This window comes from Pelophylax lessonae (genome assembly GCF_965119305.1).
Source record: "Pelophylax lessonae genome assembly, chromosome: 4".
Classification (NCBI taxonomy): domain Eukaryota; kingdom Metazoa; phylum Chordata; class Amphibia; order Anura; family Ranidae; genus Pelophylax; species Pelophylax lessonae.
Window position 1 is genome coordinate 667,473,091 of NC_138771.1, and position 23,753 is coordinate 667,496,843.

Sequence of the window (23,753 nt, forward strand, 5' to 3'; positions counted from 1 at the left end):
ATACATGAAGATTTATACTTGCGATTCAGGATTTCACCAGGCACTCTTCCGTGTCAACTTGAGTTTATCCTGCTACCCAGGCGAGGTGTTCCCCCACGCCTCTGTATTGCTAGGGTTGATCGGCACTCTGCTGTCCTGGTCAGTCAGTTCAGCTTCACCCGATATCTTACTCAGCTCCACTGGATCTATCACCGCTGCGTGATTTCCTGCACCGCTGAGAATGGGCTCCTCTCTCCCTAGGCTGCACGCTCTGGCCTCCGTCACCAACAGTGTCCTCTCACACCTCTCCGACAGGTCTGTCCTGCACAAGTCCCGAAAGCAAGAGAGCGCGCACTGCCCAGCAGACCAGTATATCAGTTCTCCCATGGTCCTCTTCTCTCCTGTGGCTCCCTGGGAGTATAGTTCCACACAACAGTCTACCTTCAGTTCTAGTTCGACCTCCAGAGCAAGTCGATCATCCCACGTACAACCTTAAAGGGGCATTCTGGTTGCATTATTAATAACGGTAACCTTAATGTGTATGTGTGTGTGTATATGTGTATATATATATATATATATATATATATATATATATATATATATATATATATATATATATATATATATATATAATATATAATATGTATATGGTAGTCCAGGCTTGGCTACATCTATATGCAAGGACTTGTGCTCAGTGACATAATGTGGGTTGTCATCTCTTGGGGCAAGGCAAGTAATTTGCACCCCCTAACCTATGGACTTTTATGGCGCTTTTCCACTGCAAGTACCGGCTAGTACCGGCTCGGCTCTACTCGGCCCTGCTTGGCCCTGTTTGCTTTTCCACTGCGGTACCGCATGGTATAGGGTCGGAACGGTTCGGTACGGTACGGTATAGGTTTGCTTTTCCACTAAAGAAGTACTAAAGTTAAGTGGGTGGGATAACAACGGGGTGGGTGTGATTCTCTGACCAATCAGTGGCTAGTAGTGACTGCATGCAAAGGATTGTGGGATATGGTACCAGTTTGGTACCTGTTGGAACCACAATCGAGTAGGTACTGTTTTTTCAGAGCCGTACCGTACCGTACCGTTCGGTTCCATGCAGTGGAAAAGCAAACCTATACCGTACCGTACCGAACCGTTCCGACCCTATACCATGCGGTACCGCAGTGGAAAAGCACAAAAGCGTGCCGAGCCGGTACGGTTCTATGCAGTGGAAAAGCGCCATTAGATACCCCCACCCTGATCACACACTCAGATACCCTCCCCCACTCTGATCGTACCCCCACTATAATCACACCCCCCAGATACCCCCCACTCTGATCACACCCCCCAGATACCCCTCACTCTGATCACATCCCCCAGATACCCCTCACTCTGATCACATCCCCCAGATACCCCTACTCTGATCACACTCCCCAGATATCCCTACTCTGATCACACTCCCCAGATATCCCTACTCTGATCACACTCCCCAGATATCCCTACTCTGATCACACTCCCCAGATATCCCTACTCTGATCACACTCCCCAGATTCCCCTTCTCTGATCACACCCTCCAGATACCCCCACTCTGATCACACCCTCCAGATACCCCCACTCTGATCACACCCTCCAGATACCCCCACTCTGATCACACCCTCCAGATACCCCCACTCTGATCACACCCTCCAGATACCCCCACTCTGATCACACTCCCCAGATATCCCCCCCCATTCTGATTACACACCCCAGATACCCCCACACACTTTAATCACACCCCCCCCCCCAGAATCCTCCACTCTGATCACACCCCCAGATCCCCCCCAGATTCCTCAACTGTGATCACACCCCCAAATTCCCTCCACTCTGATCCCACTCCCGGATCCCCCCCCATCCCTCCACTCTGATCACAGCCCAAGATCCCCCCCCCCATTCCCCACTATGATCCCACTTCCAGATGCCATTGCTTCAGCTTCAGTTCTACAAAAGAAGGTTTACTGTCCTCAATCTGTACATAGTTATTTCTGGAGTATCCCACTCAAATTCTCCAACCCTATCCAAGTTACCCCAAAAATAAAAAAACAAAAACAAAGAGCACACCCCTGGACTTGTCATTGAGCCAAAGAGTGACTGTGACTGCGTACCTGGCTGCAGGACAATTACTGAGAAAGAACCTAGGCAGTTTCTAGCGGTTTCTACATGGATAGTGCTGTACTTAACTATGAAAAAATAAACTAAAAATAATGGGTCAAGGTTCCCACCATGAGGTTATTAATAAAAACGACCACCAAAAGCAGATCAACAACCAACTCACCCCTAGTGGGGGGATCCCTCAACAACTATTACTAAATATCCAAAAAGCAACAGATGGTCAACAGATGACCACCCAAAAAGTAGTTATAAATAAGGACCAACTGTGGTTTTGTAGAAATGCAGAAAAAGACCTTTAATAATCTACAAAAACGGAAATTAGGTTACCAGCCAAATGGCCGACAAGCCTCCAAAGTGCCATATAATAAAACAATTTCAAGTAACAACGTTGTCGCAAACAATAAAATTACACACAATCGGGCCCAGATCAGCACACATGCATAACAACATTCTTACACAAGGCTGAACGGAATCAATGGATGGCCTTGGCTAAACCATCCCAGCAGATGGATTAATGCATTTGTCCGTGCCGCACTTTGGTTTTTCACTACTCCTATGTATAGTCAGCTAGATACATTGATCCACATGAACATAGGCGTGCGCACAGGGTGTGCCTGGGCACACCCTAATCACCCTGTGTGTTACATATTTCCCATGTTTAGACCCCTAATATTTCACCAAATACAGAAAAAGTCTCCTTTTCTGCTAAAAAAAAAAAAAGTAAAAAAATAATAAAAAGAAAAATAAAATTGTAAAAAATATCCCACTGACACCTATCCTTGCTCTTGTGATACCATCCACTGCTCTTCTGACACTGCCAGTATATAAACACATGCACACACATGAATACAGTATAAGTTTGAGTTTTGGGGTGCACACCCTAATGCAAATGGCTGCGCACACCTATGCACATGAACAAGGATGGGTAGCCGGGGGGCAGACTGATGTTAACCTAATCTGGCCTGTAAATTGGTAATAAGGAGGCACTGATCTTCATAGGATTACTGGAACACCACTGCTCAGTGGCCAGGAGTGATGTAAGCATACCCGTCACTAGATAATGGAAATGTGCTGGGCCTGCCGCCTGGCAAGAAATAAAGTCCAGTATCGGAACCACATTAGACTGACTTAATGAAGAAATGAACTATTGAGCTAGCTCCACCGCAGCGTTCCTTCACTTTTTGCAGATACCACTGCGCTGTTCACATACAGCCAAGTAAGATCAGTTACTGTGGTGAAGCTGTGGTGAATGGTATAAAGCAGTGGTCACCAAACTGTGGCCCTTTGCTTGCTTTATCTGGCCCTTGGGGTACTGTTTTATTCACTGACACCAACAATGGGGCATAATTCCTGTTGCTGACACCAATAGAGGGGCATTATTTCTCACTCCGATACCAACTATGTGGCAGTATTCCTTCCAATGACGGGCCACTATTCCTCCCATGGACACCAACAATGGGGCACTATTCCTTCCACTGACACCAACAATGGGGCACTATTCCTCCCACTGACACCAACAATGGGGCACTATTCCTTCCACTGACACCAACAATGGGGCACTATTCCTCCCACTGACACCAACAATGGGGCACTATTCCTCTCACTGATACCAACAACGGGGCACTATTCCTTCCACTGACACCAACAATGGGGCACTATTCCTTCCACTGACATCAGCAATGAGGCACTATTCCTCCCACTGACACCAACAATGGGGCACTATTCCTCCCACTGACACCAACAATGGGGCACTATTCCTCCCACTGACACCAACAATGGGGCACTATTCCTCCCACTGACACCAACAATGGGGCACTATTCCTTGCACCGATACCAAAGATAGGGCACTGTGAACTCCCACTGGATGCCAGGACATTTTCTTCTCCTACTGGCCACAGTGTGGCCCCCCCTAAGGTCTAAAGGACAGTAAACTGGCCCTTTGTTTAGGAAAGTTTGGAGACCCCTGGTATAGAGCATTGAATTGGAGTTGACAGGCTATAAGTTCCGTTACCGCATCTGCAATAGACCAATATCATAATGCAGTCCAATTGAATAAGAGTGTAGTGCTGCACTTACCTAGACTGCCAGGCTGCATGCTCAGATAAGGGTCTGGTATGATTTTTGGGGGGGAAACCCCACACCATTATTTTTTTTTTGGGGGGGAGGTCCAGCATCAACATCTGAATCAGATATCGGACTGGAATAGATGATTGGAATTCCAGGCTGCTTTATTCGCAGTAGACTTGTTAGCAGTAAATTGCAGACAAGAGGTTAAATTCTCCATGGGGGGGAGGGGCTATGTTCAGGTTGTTGAATACATGGGTTTCCTCTTTCACACTTGCTCTCTGATCAGGTGGCTACTAACAAGCTGTTACATCTCAATGTGGTCATTAGACACAGGAATGTGACAGGAGGAGTGAGACTCTCCTGCAGTCTGGATGGATTCTGGACTTAGATGGCGGTGGGGCTTGGTTGACAGTGAAGGGGATCAGCATGGGTACGGCATGTGTGAGCAACGCGATGGCCGGATACAGGGTGCGAGCAGCGGAGCCGGGAGACTGCGAGGAGATCATGCGGATGATCCAGGTAGGATGATGGGATTTCTATTCCTATAGAAAGGTAGCAGATGACCCCCAACAGTCATGGATGCCCCCAAATCACTTTAAAACTGAACACATATTAGTTATACGGATTCTGAGAGTAATATAAGGCACATATGGCACTAAGTGAGTTTAATTACCATATTAATCAGCCACAGAACCTGTGTAATTAATACGTGTCTGGGTTTAAAGGGATGAGGTGGTAACTTTGCCTCCCCAGGCATGGCTGGAAGTGTGAGTGGAATACCAACAAGAGCTAATGCCGGACTCCCAAAGACTGTCTGCCCCTGAAAATGTGATATGATTATTAGAGTCTATGGATCTTCTATAGGGGGGGCTCCACTCCTCCTAAAACTGATATTCCACTGTATGTTCATGAGATCCCTGTGCTGAGTTCCCAGGTCTGTACACACACTGTGCCCATTATGAGGGGTTTCCACCATCCCTGTGCTGAGTTCCTGGGTCTGTACACCTGCTGTGTCCATTATGAGGGGTTCCCACCATCCCTGTGCTGAGTTCCTGGGTCTGTACACACACGGTGCCCATTACGAGGGGTTCCCACCATCCCTGTGCTGAGTTCCCGGGTCTGTACACCTTCTGTGCCCATTATGAGGGGTTCCAACTATCCCTGGGCTGAGTTCCCGGTTCTGTACAACTGCTGTGCCCATTATGAGGTGTTCCCACCATCCCCGTGCTGAGTTCCTGGCTCTGTACACCTGCTGTGCCCATTATGAGGGGTTCCCACCATCCCCGTGCTGAGTTCCCGGCTATGTACACCTGCTGTGCCCATTATGAGGGATTCCTCCCATCCCTGTGCTGAGATCCCGGGTCTGTACACCCGCTGTGCCCATTATGAGGGGTTCCAACCATCCCTGGGCTGAGTTCCCGGGTCTGTACACCTGCTGTGCCCATTATGAGGGATTCCTCCCATCCCTGTGCTGAGTTCCCGGGGTCTGTACGCCTTCTGTGTCCATTATGAGGGGTTCCAACCATCCCTGTGCGGAGTTCCCGGGTCTGTACACCCGCTGTTCCCATTATGAGGGGTTCCTCCCATCCTTTTGCTGAGTTCCCCATAAAAAGTCAGGCTTAGTAGATATACAATGTGTACAATCAGTAGGTGGCCAGAGTTTTGCTTCCTTGAGCATATTTGCATGTGACCGGCTGAGGGGAATGCTGCACTGTCACTGTACTGTGTGCAGCCTCCCTCCAGACCGGTACGCTGATTACATGCAGAGAAGTCCTTCTTACCATTACTGGGTACAAACAGGAGGTATCTGGGAAGTCCCCAGACTTTGCTATCTCCGTTGTGCCTAGTCTTAGCCTATCTCTCCCCATAAGCCTGTGTCTGTACCTACCTTTCCTGCATTGCAGGGCTGACCAAAATGGCATCGCAAGGGGCTTTATAAGACCACTTTGGCTGCCCAGTTCTCAAGAGAACTCTGCCCAATCAGACACAAGCTCACCCAAGTCCGTGGCTCACTGGTGGCTACCTGATGTCTCCCTAGAGGACTGAACAAAGAGGAAGTCCTTCTCTAGAACATGATTCCAATAAAAACGGTAGTTAAAAAAGAAAAAAGTCCCCTGCTAGGCAATGGCATAATGTGCTAACATGCTTGAATGGCTGAGCCCCGATGACGTCACTCTAGCGCATGCACATGGGAGGCACGGCCATGGCATTGCACTCTGAAGGAACAGCACCGGTATGCCCCGGTGAAGTTACCGGCTGCCAAAAGAGTGAATATCTCCTAAATGGTGCACGCTTCCCCATAAATGGTGGGTATGGGGAAAAATCAAAAGAGCAGCCTAAAAACATCAAAAGAGGATAAATGTAACCGATCAAAATGAAGAGGTTTGTATACCAATGCCAGAAGCCTGGCTAACAAGATGGGAGAGCTGGAGCTGCTGATGTTTGAGGAGGACTTAGATTTTGTGGGGATAACTGAGACTTGGTTTGACAGCTCTCATGACTGGATGGCGACCATTCAGGGGTATTCCCTTTATCGCAGGGATAGAGAAGGTAAAAAAGGGGGAGGGGTATGTTTGTATATGAAGAACAGTATACAGGTAAATATGAGGTATGATATTAATAATGGAGCTAAGGACGAGGCAGAATCCCTATGGGTAGAGCTACAAAGGGAAGGCACAGTGGGGAAGGTAATATTGGGCGTATGCTATAGGCCCCCCAACCAGAGGGAGGAGGGGGAGGCGGACCTCATGTTACAGATAGGACTGGCAGCAAGGATGGGAAATGTCATTATAATGGGGGACTTTAATTATCCAGATATAGACTGGGCAGAAGGAACCACGCACTCAGCCAAGGCTAGGCAGTTCCTAAATATTTTGCAGGACAATTTCATGGGTCAGATGGTGAATGCACCGACAAGAAACAATGCGGTACTTGACCTACTGATTACCAACAAAACAGACCTGCTCACGGATATAGAAATACGGGACAACTTAGGGAACAGTGACCATAGGTCAATTGGTTTCAGTATTAATTACAGTAATAGGAAACACAAGGGTAATATAAGGACACTGAATTTCAAAAGAGCCAATTTCCCAAAACTGCACTCGCTGCTAGGAAATATCAAATGGGATAGAACCCTGGGAACAAAGAACACGGAGGAAAAATGGGAGTGCTTCAAGAGCATACTTAACAAGGGGATTGGCCAGTGCATTCCAAAGGGAAATAAATTTAAAAGAGCAAAACTTAACCCTGGGTGGCTAAACTCCAACATAAAAATGTATATTAGTGCTAAAAAAAAGGCCTTCAAAAAATACAAGACTGAGGGGTCAGTGGCAGCATTTAAGCATTACAAAGAGTGTAATAAGAAATGTAAAGATGAAATCAGGGCGGCTAAAATAGAACACGAGAGACATATAGTGGAGGAGAGTAAAAAGAACCCCAAGAAGTTCTTTAAGTATATAAACAGTAGGAAAGCGAGGCCAGAACACATTGGTCCCATAAAAGACGATAAAGGAAAAATGGCCACTGAGGACAGAGAAAAGGCGGAAGTGTTAAATAATTTCTTCTCTTCAGTCTTCACAAAAGAATCGGGGTGCTACACTAACCCAGCTTGTAAGGCCGAACTAAATAATTCACCTCAGGAAATACCGCCATGGCTAACAGAAGATAGACTTAGAGCTAAACTAGAGAAACTTAACATAAATAAATCCCCGGGACCGGATGGCTTGCACCCGAGGGTTCTCAATGAGCTCAGCCAGGTGATTGCCAGACCATTATTCTTGATCTTTAAGGATAGTTTACAGACGGGTATGGTGCCAGCTGATTGGAAAAAAGCCAACGTGGTACCGATATTTAAAAAGGGGCCGAGATATATCCCAGGTAACTATAGGCCGGTCAGCCTAACATCAGTAGTCTGCAAGATTTTGGAGGGGATGTTAAGGGACCACATACAAGACTTTAGTAATGAAAACGGTATTATAAGTAGTAATCAGCATGGATTCATGAAAAATCGTTCGTGCCAAACCAATCTATTAACCTTCTACGATAAAGTGAGCTGCCATCTAGATAAAGGTAAGCCTGTGGATGTGGTTTATCTGGACTTTGCAAAGGCCTTTGACACCGTTCCCCACAAACGCTTACTGTACAAACTAAGGAAGGTAGGTATGGACCATAAGGTGAGTACCTGGATAGAGAACTGGCTCCAGGGGAGAGTACAGAGGGTGGTGATTAATGGGGAGTACTCGGATTGGGCGGGTGTGGAAAGTGGGGTCCCCCAGGGTTCTGTCCTGGGACCAATCCTGTTTAATTTATTCATAAATGATCTAGAGGAGGGGATATCTAGTACAATATCAGTATTTGCAGATGATACTAAACTAGGCATGCCAATATCTTCTATGCAGGATGTGGAAACCTTGCAAGCAGACCTGAACAAAATAACGGGGTGGGCAACTACATGGCAGATGAGATTTAATGTTGAAAAATGTAAAGTAATGCACTTGGGGGCCACAAACCAGAAAGCAAGCTACTCACTAGGGGGGGAACCTCTGGGTGAGTCTAGGATGGAAAAGGACTTGGGGGTACTGATAGACAACAAGCTTGGCAGTGGCATGCAATGCCAAGCCGCCGCAAGCAAAGCCAACAGAATACTGGGATGTATAAAAAAGGGGATTCACTCCAGAAATAAAGAGATTATTCTCCCACTCTACAAGACTCTGGTCCGGCCACATCTGGAGTATGCTGTCCAGTTCTGGGCACCGGTCCTCAGGAAGGATGTGCTGGAACTGGAGAGAAAGTCCAGAGAAGGGCAACAAAAATGATTAGGGGAATGGAGGACATCAGCTATGAGGAAAGACTACAAGAACTGAACCTATTCTCTCTGGAGAAGAGACGATTGAGGGGGGATATGATATCAATGTACAAATACTGTACTGGCAGACTTGTATAAAGTACTCGAAATTTCTACTTGAGTAAAAGTACAAGTGCTCGATCAAAAAGTGACTTGAGTAGAAGTGGAAGTGCTCGCAGAAAAAGTTACTTAAGTAGAAGTACTAAAGTATTCAACATTTTTTTTACTTAAGTATTGCAAGTAGTTTTTTTAAAAAATTTGCTACTTAAGTACTAAAAGTAAAAAGTACCAGTAGTTTTGAAAAAAAAATTCTACTCAAGTACTGAAAGTAGAAGTACAAGTACTGTGTTATGTAGTTATTAAAGAAAGAAGTCAAAAGTTTGAACATCATATTGTTTTTTATTATTTCAAATGATTTATTCAAATGATTAACCCGTGTTAGTAGTTTCTTGATGCACTTTAAGCGCTGTAGCGCCATTTATTTGTTTGTTTCATATTTTCTTTTTATTGGAAAGATTTGGTATAGCAGCTTTTATTATACACAGCCTTTATTTTCGTATGCGCTGATTTACAAATGACATTATACACATTTTTTTGAGCTTTATGAAACCTGCCATCTACTGTTCTGGCAGTGGTAATTTTTTTAAAAGTAACGAGTAACTATGCAGCACAAAAAAAAAATACTTGAGTAGAAGTATCGAAATCATCGAAAAAATGTAGTGAAGTAAAAGTAGAAGTAGGAGAAAAAAATTCTACTCTAGGAAAGTACAGATACCGCATTTCGGTACTTAAGTACAGTACTTAAGTAGTTCTACTTCGTTACAATACATCTCTGTGTACTGGTGACCCGAGCATAAGGAACAAACTATTCAGAGAAAGGGAATACAATAAGACACGTGGCCACTCACTAAAACTAGAGGAAAGGCGGTTTAACCTTAAAGAGCGTAAGGGGTTCTTCACTGTAAGAGCGGTAAGGATGTGGAATTCTCTTCCACAAGCAGTCGTATCAGCAGGGAGCATTGATAGTTTCAAAAAACTATTAGATGGACACCTTAAAGACCACAACATACAGGGGTATACAATGTACAACATACAGGGGTATACAATGTACGGTTAAAAGCAAACACACACACACATCATGGGTTGAACTGGATGGACTGATGTCTTTTTTTCAACCTCACTAACTATGTAACTATGTAACCACAAAGCAGAATCTGCGATGGCTTTAACGCCTTCGCAGATATAAGTTTTCCGCGAATAGCCGTACCCGTACGGCGCTTTGCAGGAGCGATCATGGGGGCACGCGCGCCCATTCGTCAGCAGGGAAGCTGATCTGCAGGGCCGGCAGCTGCGATTGTCACCGGGCACTCGCGATCGCTCCCCGTGGAGACAGAACGGCGGTCTGCTGTTGTAAACACGGCAGACCGCTGTTCTGTCAGCAATCAACACAGGGATCCTCCTATTTAGGAACACCGGTCCATGTGTTGATTCCATAAGCCCATTCCCCCCCCCCACAGTTAGAAAACACCCCCTAGGGACAAATTTAACCCTTTGGTCGACCCTGGTGTTAACCACTTCCCTGCCAGTGTCAGTACAGTAACAGTGCATATTGATAGCACTGATTACTGTAGTAATGTCACTGGTCCCCCCAAAAGTGTCAAATGTCAGTTAGGGGTCCGATCTGTCCGCCGCAATGTCGCAGTCCCGCAAAAACTCGCAGATCGCCGCCATTACTAGTAAAAAATAAATAAATAAGAGTGACCTAAATCTTACTCCTAGTTTGTAGACGTGATAACTTTTCCACAAACCAGTCAAAATACGCTTATTGGGATTTTTTTTTTCTTTTACCAAAAACATGTAGCAGAATGCAAATTAGCCTAAAATGATGGGGGAAAAAAATGTGATTTTTATTTTTTTTATTGGGAATGTTATATAGAAGAAAGAGGGGGAAAAAATATTGTTTTGTTTTTTGTTTCTTTTCAGAATTGTCGATCTTCTTTTTTTCTTTAGAACGCAAAAAATAAAAGTTAAAATAACACCATGCCGTATTGCAAAAAATGGCCCTATCATTAAGGGGGAAAATCTTCCAGTCCAGAAGTAGTAATGAACTAAGGACAGGCAAGGACATCTAGTGGTAGCAAAAGAGAACTACACCAAAAATCTCAGTAGAGGAAAAGGTGTGAAACTACAGAATGTGTTCTTATTCTGTATGTATGGACTCTGCACAGTACTACTTCTCTTGTCCTGTATGCCGGGTGTAATTCTCAGTATCTGTTCTTATTCTGTATGTATGGACTCTGCACAGTACTACTTCTCTTGTCCTGTATGCCGGGTGTAATTCTTGGTATCTGTTCTTATTCTGTATGTATGGACTCTGCACAGTACCACTTCTCTTGTCCTGTATGCCGGGTGTAATTCTCGGTATCTGTTCTTGTTCTGTATGTATGGACTCTGCACAGTACTACTTCTCCTGTCCTGTATGAGGGGTGTAATTCTCAGTATCTGTTCTTATTCTGTATGTATGGACTCTGCACAGTACTACTTCTCTTGTCCTGAATGTCGGGTGTAATTCTCAGTATCTGTTCTTATTCTGTATGTATGGACTCTGCACAGTACCACTTCTCCTGTCCTGTATACCGGGTGTAATTCTCGGTATCTGTTCTTATTCTGTATGTATGGACTCTGCACAGTACCACTTCCCTTGTCCTGTATGCCGGGTGTAATTCTCGGTATCTGTTCTTATTCTGTATGTATGGACTCTGCACAGTACTACTTCTCTTTTCCTGTATGCCGGGTGTAATTCTCAGTATCTATTCTTATTCTGTATGTATGGACTCTGCACTAGTGATGAGCTGAACACCCCCCTGTTCGGTTCGCACCAGAACATCTCGAACAGGGGAAATGTTCTAGAGAACATACGAACTCCATTACAGTCTATGGGACACGAACATGAAAAATCAAAAGTCCTCATTTTAAAAGCTTAAATACAAGTTATTAGCCCAAAAAAGTGTATGGGGACCCAGGTGGTGCCCTGGGGGACATGAATCAATGCATTTTTTTTTTTTTTTTTTAAACAATCATTTTTACAGGAGCAGTGATTTTAATAATGCTTAAAATGAAACCATAAAATAAAAAATTCCTTTAAATATCGTGCCTGGGGAGTCCCCTTAATGTGCCTGTAAAATGGTGCATTTGTGCCATGTTTGTAGCCTGGTGCAGAAATACTGGCATTTCTAAAGGGAAAAAAATGTCATTTAAACTTGCTCGCAGCTGTAATGTATTGTCGGCTCCCGGCAATACAGATCAAAAAATGAAAAAAAAACTGCGTGGGGTCCTCCCCAAAATCCATGCCAGACCCCCTCGGGTCTGGTATGGATTTTAAGGGGAACCCCACGCCAAAATGGAAAAAAAAAAAAACGGATAAGAGTCTGGTATAGATTTTAGGGGGAACCCCACGTCGTTTTTAATTGTGCCGTTTTTTTCAGCAATACTGATAAAAAAACTGCAGTGTGTGTGTGTGTGTGTGTGTGTGTGTGTGTGTGTGTACTATATATTAGTGTATCTCTCCCTGCCAGCAATGTATTAACTATAGAATTCCACTTGTAAACCACCCGCTGGCCAAGGGATTCAAACCTACAACTTTGCAATTGCAAGCCTGGTGTTCTACCAGCTATTCCACCGTCAAGCATGCTTAGGTTGAACACCCTTTCCCTGCCTAACTAACTAACTCCTATCTCACCCTACACATAGTGGATGAGATAAAAGTTAGGGAGAGTGTTTTCAGCTTCAGCAGGTTTAACGGTGGCAGAATACCAGGCTTGCAATGAGATGGCTGAAGTTTTGAATCCCCCGGCCAGCAGGTGATTTATTGAAGTCCGAGTCCATGATAATGCAGGAACTCGAAGTTCCCGCGAAGAAGCCCATTTGTTCGTCATTCGACGAACGAGCAAACATCCAATGTAACGTAAGTTCGACTCGGAAGCTCATCCCTACTCTGCACACTACCACTTCTCTTGTCCTGTATTCCGTGTGTAATTCTCAGTATCTGTTCTTGTATATTTATGGACTCTGCACAGTACCACTTCTCTTGTCCTGTGTTCTGGGTGTACTGGGTGTAATTCTTAGCAGCCAGTAGGAGGTGCTGTGTTGTGCTTATTGTGTTTTTTGTATTTTCAGGAATTGGCAGAATATGAGAAGATGTCGGATCGTGTGAATAATACAGCAGAAGGTATCTCTCCCTGCCAGCAATGTATTAACTATAGAATCTCAGAATACTGTAATCTCAGTATTCATGCTCAGTATTCGTGCCTGGTGACACCCTGTTTGGGGTACTTGCAGAGGGAAGAATCTTTTCCTCAGATATAGAGTAAATTAAATATAATATGGGGGATTTCCTGCAGATATTTGGGATAATCGGATCATCCAATGAGCCCATCAGTTGGACAATTTCATGAAAATTGCGAAAGGGGGTTGGGTAGAATTTTACCCTGGATGCATTTTTGCATGCAATTAATACCTTCTATCCCTGTGCCATCCTGTCCCTGTACAATTATACCCCTGTATGATCCCGACACATCCCACCATATCCCTCTTACCACCCTATTCCTTATACCACCCTTTCCCCTGTTCTACCCTGCACCCCCCCCCCCCCCACCTTACCATAACACGATGTTCAATATTTTGCCTTAATGGTAGATTTTATATACAACTGGCACTCCTTTGTACTTTGCATGGAGTCAAAGCAGTCCTGGCCATAACCATTTTTTTTCATCCACAGGACTGCGCCGTGATGGCTTTGAGGAACCCTCGCCTCTATTCCGCTGCCTGGTGGCCGAGGAGGAAGATGAACAGAAAAGAGCAGAAGGTATCGGAGGAGCTAATCTCATCACTAATGTAGGAGACACAACCTACTGCAGGAAAATCTAACCATTGTCTGAGGATCTCTGTATTAGGGATCGACCGATTATCAGCAAGGCCGATATGTACTTTCCCCGATATATCGGTAACATAGAAACATAGAATGTGTCGGCAGATAAGAACCATTTGGCCCATCTAGTCTGCCCAATATATCTGAATCCTATGAATAGTCCCTGGCCCTATCTTATATGAAGGATAGCCTTATGCCTATCCCATGCATGCTTAAACTCCTTCACTGTATTTGCAGCTACCACTTCTGCAGGAAGGTTATTCCATGCATCCACTACTCTCTCAGTAAAGTAATACTTCCTCATATTACTTTTAAACCTTTGCCCCTCTAATTTAAAACTGTGTCCTCTTGTGGTAGTTTTTCTTCTTTTAAATATGCTCTCCTCCTTTAACGAGTTGATTCCCTTTATGTATTTAAAAGTTTCTATCATATCCCCTCTGTCTCTTCTTTCTTCCAAGCTATACATGTTAAGGTCCTTTAACCTTTCCTGGTAAGTTTTTTCCTGCAATCCATGTACTAGTTTAGTAGCTCTTCTCTGAACTCTCTCTAGAGTATCTATATCCTTCTGGAGATATGGCCTCCAGTACTGCGCACAATACTCCAAGTGAGGTCTCACCAGTGTTCTGTACAGCGGCATAAGCACTTCTCTCTTTCTACTGCTTATACCTCTCCCTATACATCCAAGCATTCTGCTGGCATTTCGTGCTGCTCTATTACATTATCTTCCCACCTTTAAGTCTTCTGAAATAATTACTCCTAAATCCCTTTCCTCAGATACTGAGGTCAGGACTGTGTCAAATATTCTATATTCTGCCCTTGGGTTTTTACGCCCCAGGTGCATTATCTTGCACTTATCCACATTAAATTTCAGTTGCCAGAGTTCTGACCATTCTTCTAGTTTTCCTAAATCCTTTTCCATTTGGCGTTTCCCTCCAGGAACATCAACCCTGTTGCATATCTTTGTGTCATCAGCAAAAAGACAAACCTTACCTTCGAGGCCTTTTGTAATATCACTTATGAAGATATTAAACAAAATTGGTCCCAGTACAGATCCCTGAGGTACCCCACTGGTAACATGACCTTGTTCTGAATGTTCTCCATTGACTACAACCCTCTGTTGTCTGTCACTCAGCCACTGCCTAATCCACTCAACAATATGGGAGTCCATTCTCAATGACTGCAGTTTATTGATAAGTCTTCTATATGGGACAGTGTCAAAAGCCTTACTAAAATTTAGATATGCAATGTCTACTGCACCTCCACCGTCTATTATTTTAGTCACCCAGTCAAAAAAATCTATAAGATTTGTTTGACATGATCTCCCTGAAGTAAACCCATGTTGTTTTTCATCTTGCAATCCATGGGATTTAAGATGTTCCACAATCCTATCCTTTAATAGGGTTTCCATTAATTTGCCTACTATTGATGTCAGACTCACTGGTCTATAGTTGCTCGATTCCTCCCTACTACCTTTCTTGTGAATGGGCACGACATTTGCCAATTTCCAATCTTCCGGGACGACTCCTGTTACTAATGATTGGTTAAATAAATCAGTTTAATGGTTTTGCCAGCTCACCACTAAGCTCTTTTAATAATTTTGGGTGTATCTCATCAGGACCCTGTGACTTATTTGTCTTCACTTTAGACAGCAATCTTAGAACGTCTTCCTCTTTAAAGACACATGCATCAAACGATTCATTAGTCATCCTTTCAAGTGGAGGTCCTTCTCCTTCTTTTTCTTCTGTAAAAACTGAACAGAAGTATTCATTAAGGCAGTCGGCTAGCCCTTTATTCTCTTCTACATACCTTCCGTCCTTTGTTTTTAATTTAGTTATTCCTTGTTTTAATTTCCTTTTTTCATTTATATATCTGAAGAATGTCTTATCCCCCTTTTTCATAGACTGAGCTAGTTTTTCTTCTGCCTGCACTTTAGAAGTTCTTATAACTTGCTTGGCCTCTTTCTGCCTAATCTTGTAGATTTCCTTTTCATTGCTCTGGGTTTTTTTATAATTACAAAATGCTAGCTTCTTATTTTTAATGATTTGGGCCACTTCTGCTGAGTACCACAGTGGTCTCTTCCTTTTTTTGCTTTTACTGACAAGTCTAATGCAATTTTCTGTTGCCTTCAATAATGCACCTTTTAAGTAGTCCCATTTCTCCTGGACTCCATGTAATCCGTTCCAGTCTGATAAGGACTCATTTATGTCTAATTTCATTTTTTGAAAAGTCTGTTTTTCTAAAATCTAAAAACAGACTTTTCAAAAATGAAATTAGTCATAAATGAGTCCTTATCAGACTGGAACGGATTACATGAAGTCCAGGAGAAATGGGACTACTTAAAAGGTGCATTATTGAAGGCAACAGAATCGGCCCCCGGAGGTTATCAATATTGCTGATATTGTGAAATGTTATGCTTTCTGCACTATAATATTGTTCTACTTAACTGGGAGTATTGAAAGTGTAGTGTCCAGTCCACTCCAATCCATTCCACTGTCTAGCTTTTTTTCCTAGCAGTTTTGCACTGACTGCAGCTAGAAAAAAAGCTAGACAGTGGATTGGAGTCAATGGACTACTGCTGCAGTAGTGTGCCACTCACCGCTGCAATAATTTTAAATCCCTACTGCAGTGCAGTCACTGCAGTAGTGATTTAAAATGATTGCAGTGAGTGTACTACTGCAGCAGTAGTCCACTGACTCCCCACTGTCTAGCTTTATTTCTAGCAGTTTTGCACTGACTGCAGTTAGTGATTTACAATCATTGCAGTGAGTTCACTACTGCAGCAGTAGTCCCCTGACTCCCCAATACACTGTGTAGCTGTTGTCTAGCTTTTTTTTTTTTCTAGCAGTTTTGCACTGATTGCACTGCAGTAGTGATATAAAATGATTGCAGTGAGTGAATGCACTACTGCAGCAGTTTATGCATCATTCACAATCATATGATGTGAAACTGATGTCCCTGCAAGTGCGGTTTTCCTATCAGTTTTCATGCAGTTAAAGCGGAGTTCCACCCTCGGAAAGTTTGTTTTTTTTTTTTTTTTTTTTTTTTTTTATAAAAATACCCCCTGGACAGTTAGGGCTAGTGCATTCCACAATGGATAGCCTCTGAACAGTCCCAGGTCGCACTTACCTTTTTAGAAGAAACACTTGCCTTTTTAAAATGTCTTGTCCAGCGCTGCCATCTCAGGTGTGGGCAGCTGAAGCCAGCGCGTCCTCTTCGGCGTCCTCTTCTTCCCAGAATGCCCTGCAACGGCCCCCGCTTGTCATGTCTGGTGCATGCACGTCATTCCTGCACAGCTTCTGGGCATGCCCATAAGCTGTTTAGCAGTGAATGATGTGCCTGCAACGGAAGTGACGAGCGGGGCCGGTGCAGGCGCATTGATTCCTAGTAGCAATGGAATCAATGCAAGCAGGAAGTGAAAGCGCGGGCCGCGGCCGAAGAGAGAGGTAGTAAGGTGAGTATATTTTCTTCTAAAACAAGGTAAGTAAAGAAAAAGAAATCGTGATTATCCATTTATTTTTCAGGTAACAGAGAGCAAGCAGATGGGGAAAAATTACTTTAAGGGTGGAACTCCACTTTAAGGTGTGAAGAACGAGCCTTTGATGTTAAAAATGTTAATAAACCTTAACATGCTCAGTAATGGATTTGTCGAAAATAGAGTTTATATTGCAAAACTTTAAATGTTCAAAATATTGGCCGATACTGATATGCAATGGCCAAAATATCGGTATCGGCAAACGAAAAATCGATATTGGTAAATCACTACTCTGTATTACTGTAATAATATAATATATAATATATAATAATTTACCATACAAATCTGGGGAAGAACAGCACACATCTCAGTCCAGTGGAGGGCAGCTTCCTCTCATTTCTGCATCCATAAGAATAATTTTTCGTAACTGGTAGAAAGTTGCACTCACACAAAAATAATAAATAAGGTAAAACGTCAACATTGAAACAAATGGGAATCTGCCTAGAGAGCAACTTAGTATCGGTTATAAAAAATACAGCATTATTCTCATCCCACAGCTCCCACCGCACATTCTGTTCTAAAACAGGCAGCACAATATAGATTTTTATTCATATAAGAATGATCTGTGTCAACTCTGTTCTCCATCCCATAGCTCCTAAGCTTGGTTCGCCATCCCATAGCTCTCCACCTCACCTCTGTTCTCCATCCCATAGCTCCTCACCTCACCTCTGTTCTCCATCCCATAGCTCCTCACCTCACCTCTGTTCTCCATCCCATAGCTCCCCACCTCACCTCTGTTCTCCATCCCATAGCTCCCCACCTCACCTCTGTTCTCCATCCCATAGCTCCCCACCTCACCTCTGTTCTCCCTTCCATAGTTCCTCGCCTCTGTTCTCCATCCCATAGCTCCCCACCTCACCTCTGTTCTCCATCCCATAGCTCCCCACCTCACCTCTGTTCTCCATCCCATAGCTCTGAGTCTTCACCTCACTGCTGTCCTCCATCCCATAGCTCCTCACCTCTGTTCTCCTTCCCATAGCTCCCCACCTCACCTCTGTTCTCCATCCCATAGCTCCTCACCTCACCTCTGTTCTCCATCCCATAGCTCCCCACCTCACCTCTGTTCTCCATCCCATAGCTCCTCACCTCACCTCTGTTCTCCATCCCATAGCTCCCCACCTCACCTCTGTTCTCCATCCCATAGCTCCTCTCCTCACCTCTGTTCTCCATCCCATAGCTCCTCACCTCACCTCTGTTCTCCATCCCATAGCTCCTCTCCTCACCTCTGTTCTCCATCCCATAGCTCCTCACCTCACCTCTGTTCTCCATCCCATAGCTCCCTACCTCACCTCTGTTCTCCATCCCATAGCTCCCCACCTCACCTCTGTTCTCCATCCCATAGCTCCTCACCTCACCTCTGTTCTCCTTCCCATAGCTCCTCACCTCTATTCTCCATCCCATAGCTCCCCACCTCACCTCTGTTCTCCTTCCCATAGCTCCTCACCTCACCTCTATTCTCCATCCCATAGCTCCTCACCTCAGTTCTCCATTCCATGGCTCCTCACCTCTGTCCTCCATTCCATGGCTCCTCACCTCTGTCCTCCATTCCATGGCTCCTCACCTCTGTCCTCCATTTCATGGCTCCTCACCTCTGTCCTCCATCCCACGGCACCCCACCTTACCTCTATTTAGAAAATAATTGGAAAACAATTAATATAGAATATAACCGTTATATTCTTTCTATTTATTTTATTCTGTTCTTTCGATTTTCTATTCTAATCTTTTCTATTTAAAATCAAATGTATTCTATTTGAATTTCAGAAGATCGTTCTATACTTTTTGTTCTAATTCCCAAATTGTCAGACAGTCCGTATCAACAGCCTAATGCAACAGCTCTATTTAAATGGAAAGAAAATCAAATATGAATGCGTTTTCATATACCGATTTTGATAAATCTTTTAGAACTTGGTTGAGTTTTGCGAATTCGAAACTGATGAAACAAATTCCAATAATGAGTAAAACTAATGTAACAGATTTAATTAAACAAACAATGCAGAATCAAAACAAAACTTTTTTTTCTTTTGTCCTGCACATGTCTAATCCCACATTTCCACTCCTCGGCTCTGTCCTCCGTCCCGCAGCTCCTCGGCTCTGTCCTCCGTCCCGCAGCTCCTCGGCTCTGTCCTCCGTCCCGCAGCTCCTCGGCTCTGTCCTCCGTCCCGCAGCTCCTCGGCTCTGTCCTCCGTCCCGCAGCTCCTCGGCTCTGTCCTCCGTCCCGCAGCTCCTTGGCTCTGTCCTCCGTCCCGCAGCTCCTCGGCTCTGTCCTCCGTCCCGCAGCTCCTCGGCTCTGTCCTCCGTCCCGCAGCTCCTCGGCTCTGTCCTCCGTCCCGCAGCTCCTCGGCTCTGTCCTCCGTCCCGCAGCTCCTCGGCTCTGTCCTCCGTCCCGCAGCTCCTCGGCTCTGTCCTCTGTCCCGCAGCTCCTCGGCTCTGTCCCGCAGCTCCTCGGCTCTGTCCTCTGTCCCAAGAAAAGGGAATCCTTTGGTTTCTTCTCCACATGTAATCAAGTAAATTCCTTTTCAGTAAGACTACAGAAGTAGGTAATTAATATGACCTCATCAGCTGACTTACCCCCCCCCCCCCACAAGGTAAAACACTTTACTACTTAGTAAAAACAGGTTCCTGATTGGTTAATTTACTTGGCCTTCAGAAAGACACGTAACATTCAGCATCTCGACAATGACTATCATTGATGATGATTATGTCTGGTGCTGGTATCTTAAAAATTCTCAGACAAAAAAAGGTAATCTTTTTGGTGGGATCCATCGACAAGATATCTGGCTGGATTATTCGATCAGATGGTAAAAACTGAACAGATGAGCTGTCTAGAGTAGCTTTAAAAATGGGACATTTTGGTTTAAATTTCTTTCCTGTAAATAATATTGTAATTAAAACCTAAATTTCCTGTGAAATGAACGGTGAGCTATGGAATGTAAAGTGTGTCTAGGGTGGTGTTACCATTAGGCATCCACCACATACTTAGCTCTCGGTACTCCAATCCCTGGCTCTGATCTGGCTTATATATTGTATATGCACGCAAAGTCTTGTCTAGCAAAGATAAAAAAGTAATCGGAATAATACCATTTTTTTTAAATATATTTTTATATTCTTCTGCCAAAAATACTCAACCTGTCAACTTTTTTTTTTTTTTTTTTTTTTTTTTATTCCCAGTTCCACATTCACAGGTCATGAAATATAAACTGGGTCTATTCATATTCTTTATGTTTTCAGGCCCGCGGCTGGTGGGTTACGCCCTGTCTCATTACATCTACAACACATTTAAAGGGCGAGCGCTGTACCTGGAGGACCTCTTTGTTATGTCACAGTACAGAGGTGGAGTATACCAGATCTTTGGGGGGGGGATGGGAGGAAAACGAACCAGATCACATGCCCAGATTTACCCCCCTCCCCCCACCCATCACAATATTTGATGTCGTAGTGTAATGTAAAAATGGTAGACAGACAGGCCCTCTTCAAGTTCCCATAGATTCTATATTTTACTCCACCAGGACGTAGTTGTCGTCATATGTTTGCATCTGAGGTCAGAAGGAACACTTGAAAGTGTGTGAAGGTTTTTTTTAAGTGTGGCCAGAAAATGGTCATGGAATTGTAGAAAAAGTGTGTGGAACAATATATATGATCACACGATGTGTCCCTCTTCTCTCCAGGGCCCCTGTGTGCAGTTCTGATAGCTGTATCCCTATAGGTGCCTTCTTCTCCTATAGATAAATACAAACACGGCATGTCTCCTCCTTATTCTTACCCTTCTAGTCTTATGCAGGTAAAGGAATCGGCTCCAAGCTGCTGAAGGCTACAGCAGAAGTGAGTACACTCTATCTTTACTTCGACCTTTATACACACAAAGGAGTATTTAGTGTTCCAATATAGAACTAGCTGCGCACACAGTTGTTTGCTCCTAGTCCTAACCCCTCTGTTACTTACAGCCAAGGGTTGCATATAGTCGGGTGATGTTTATAATACCGCACCTACTATGACCTACAAGAGGCCTCTATAAAATATCATTCTCAGGTACTGTGCCCCATTCTAAGAGACCATTGATATATATTAAAGAATCTGATTATAGAATCAGCTGTGCCCGCAGGTGTTCACTCCTAGTCTTAGGAGGGATTGATACTTACAGAGTGTATCCTGGAGGCTGGGGCACAGATACTGGTAGCACATTGCAGGTTGTAATTACCGAGAGTTCCTATTGTGTTCTACCAGTCAGCCACTTCTGGGTGGTGGTGGTTGGTGTGGGTGTTGTTGTTGGGTGGGTGTAGGTGATGTGGTTGGTGGTATTCATGTTGTTGGTGGTATGTGTGGGTCTTCTTGATGTTGAGTGGGTGGTGGTGTTGGGAGGGAGTGGTGGTGGTTGTTGAACGGTGGTGGTGGTTGTTGAACGGTGGTGGTGGTTGTTGAACGGTGGTGGTGGTTGTTGAACGGTGGTGGTGGTTGTTGAACGGTGGTGGTGGTTGTTGAACGGTGGTGGTGGTTGTTGAACGGTGGTGGTGGTGGTTGTTGAACGGTGGTGGTGGTGGTTGTTGAACGGTGGTGGTGGTGGTTGTTGAATGGTGGTGGTGGTTGTTGAACGGTGGTGGTGGTTGTTGTTGAACGGTGGTGGTTGTTGTTGTTGAACGGTGGTGGTGGTGGTTGTTGTTGAACGGTGGTGGTGGTTGTTGTTGAACGGTGGTGGTGGTGGTTGTTGTTGAACGGTGGTGGTGGTGGTTGTTGTTGAACGGTGGTGGTGGTGGTTGTTGTTGAACGGTGGTGGTGGTGGTTGTTGTTGAACGGTGGTGGTGGTGGTTGTTGTTGAACGGTGGTGGTGGTGGTTGTTGTTGTTGAACGGTGGTGGTGGTGGTTGTTGTTGTTGAACGGTGGTGGTGGTGGTTGAGTGGTGTTGTTAATGTGGTGTTACTGGTGTGGGTGGGTGTTAGTGTGGGGGGGGGTGTGGTGGTTGTTGTTGGTGGGTGGATGTTCTTGGGTGGCTGTTGGGGGGGGAGTGTTGTTGGGGTTGTGGTGTTATGGGTGTTGGTGGGTGGATGTTGTTGTGGGTGGTGTTTGTTGGTGTTGTTGTTGTGGGTGGTGGTGTTGTGTTGGTGGTGGTTATTTCCCAGTACTGAAAATTTTTATATCAACCTCGTGTCAAATATATCTAAATTTGTTTCAGATTTTTATTATACTCACAATGTCTTTTTCATAGCAATTTTTGAGATTTTCAGCTGCCAGAGGGTGTAACAACTGGTGTGTTGGTCACTGAAATCTGCATCTTTGTTAAACAAGTAGTACATAATGGGTCACATAAGTGTACTGCACCACAGACAGTGGCCAGACTGACCTGAGAAGAATGGTGTCATGGACACACCTACTTTTCATATGTGTTAGGCCCACCCACATTATAAGTGGAAACCCTAACTCTTCAGGATCCTAGAACATAGTGGGGTTTATACACAAACCGCACAGCTGAGACTGTCCTATGAGTGATACACTTGATGGAGATGAGGCCCATACTTAGTGTGGTGGTGTTGTAACAGGATGATCCCTTAAACGGGGGAGGGTGGAGGAGGGTTCTATTTTCTGGCCGCTGTGAATGCATTCATCTGATGTTATAATATAATGGCGGCTGTGCCCGTTCTCACTGTGTCTATCCTCTCTCCTCAGCTGTGCCTGACTCTGGGATGCGCCCGTCTCCAGCTCTCTGTCCTGAACTGGAACCAGCCGGCCATCTCCTTCTACCAGTCCCGTGGTGGGCGCAACATGTCTGAGGAGGACGGGTGGCGCATGATCTGGTTCTTCCCGGATGACCTACAGCGGATGGTTTCTAAGAATGATGAGCGGGCTGGAGACTCTCTGGACTGTTACGATACAGCTGCACCTCTTGTTTCCCCACATGGAATTTTAATGGGTGCTTCACCCAAAACTGACGGGGAGTTGATTCACTCGCTGTCTTCTTAATCTGTTCAGTGTTCACATCTCCACTTACCTGACGCCACTACAATGGGAGCTGATCAGAAGCTACTGGGGGAGTCCACTGAAGACTACCTTATCAAACATAGGTGGAGCGCTCCTTCATAATCTCAAACTGGCTGTGATAGGCAGAGGTAGTAGGTCCCCCCCCCCCCCCCCCCCACACACACACACACACAAGGAAAACTTTATAAACATTTTTGATAAAATTGCTCTTTTATTAAAATATAAATTTTTTTTCTCTATGCACTTTTTTTTTTTTAATGGTCTTAAAAGAGTTCACTCCAGTAAACCGTGAAAATTAAGCCTTG

General features: G+C 44.6%; 1 protein-coding gene across 1 annotated transcript; it reads left to right on the forward strand.

The window, feature by feature from the left end:
• Positions 1-4,629: 4,629 nt before the first annotated feature.
• Positions 4,630-23,430, forward strand: LOC309553081 (thialysine N-epsilon-acetyltransferase-like; the record flags this gene model as incomplete). Its single annotated transcript, XM_082253980.1, has 6 exons — positions 4,630-4,695; positions 13,199-13,250; positions 13,800-13,886; positions 20,710-20,811; positions 21,260-21,300; positions 23,137-23,430. The coding sequence occupies 6 exons, from the start codon at positions 4,630-4,632 to the stop codon at positions 23,428-23,430; spliced, it is 642 nt and encodes a 213-aa protein (XP_082110106.1).
• Positions 23,431-23,753: the final 323 nt, after the last annotated feature.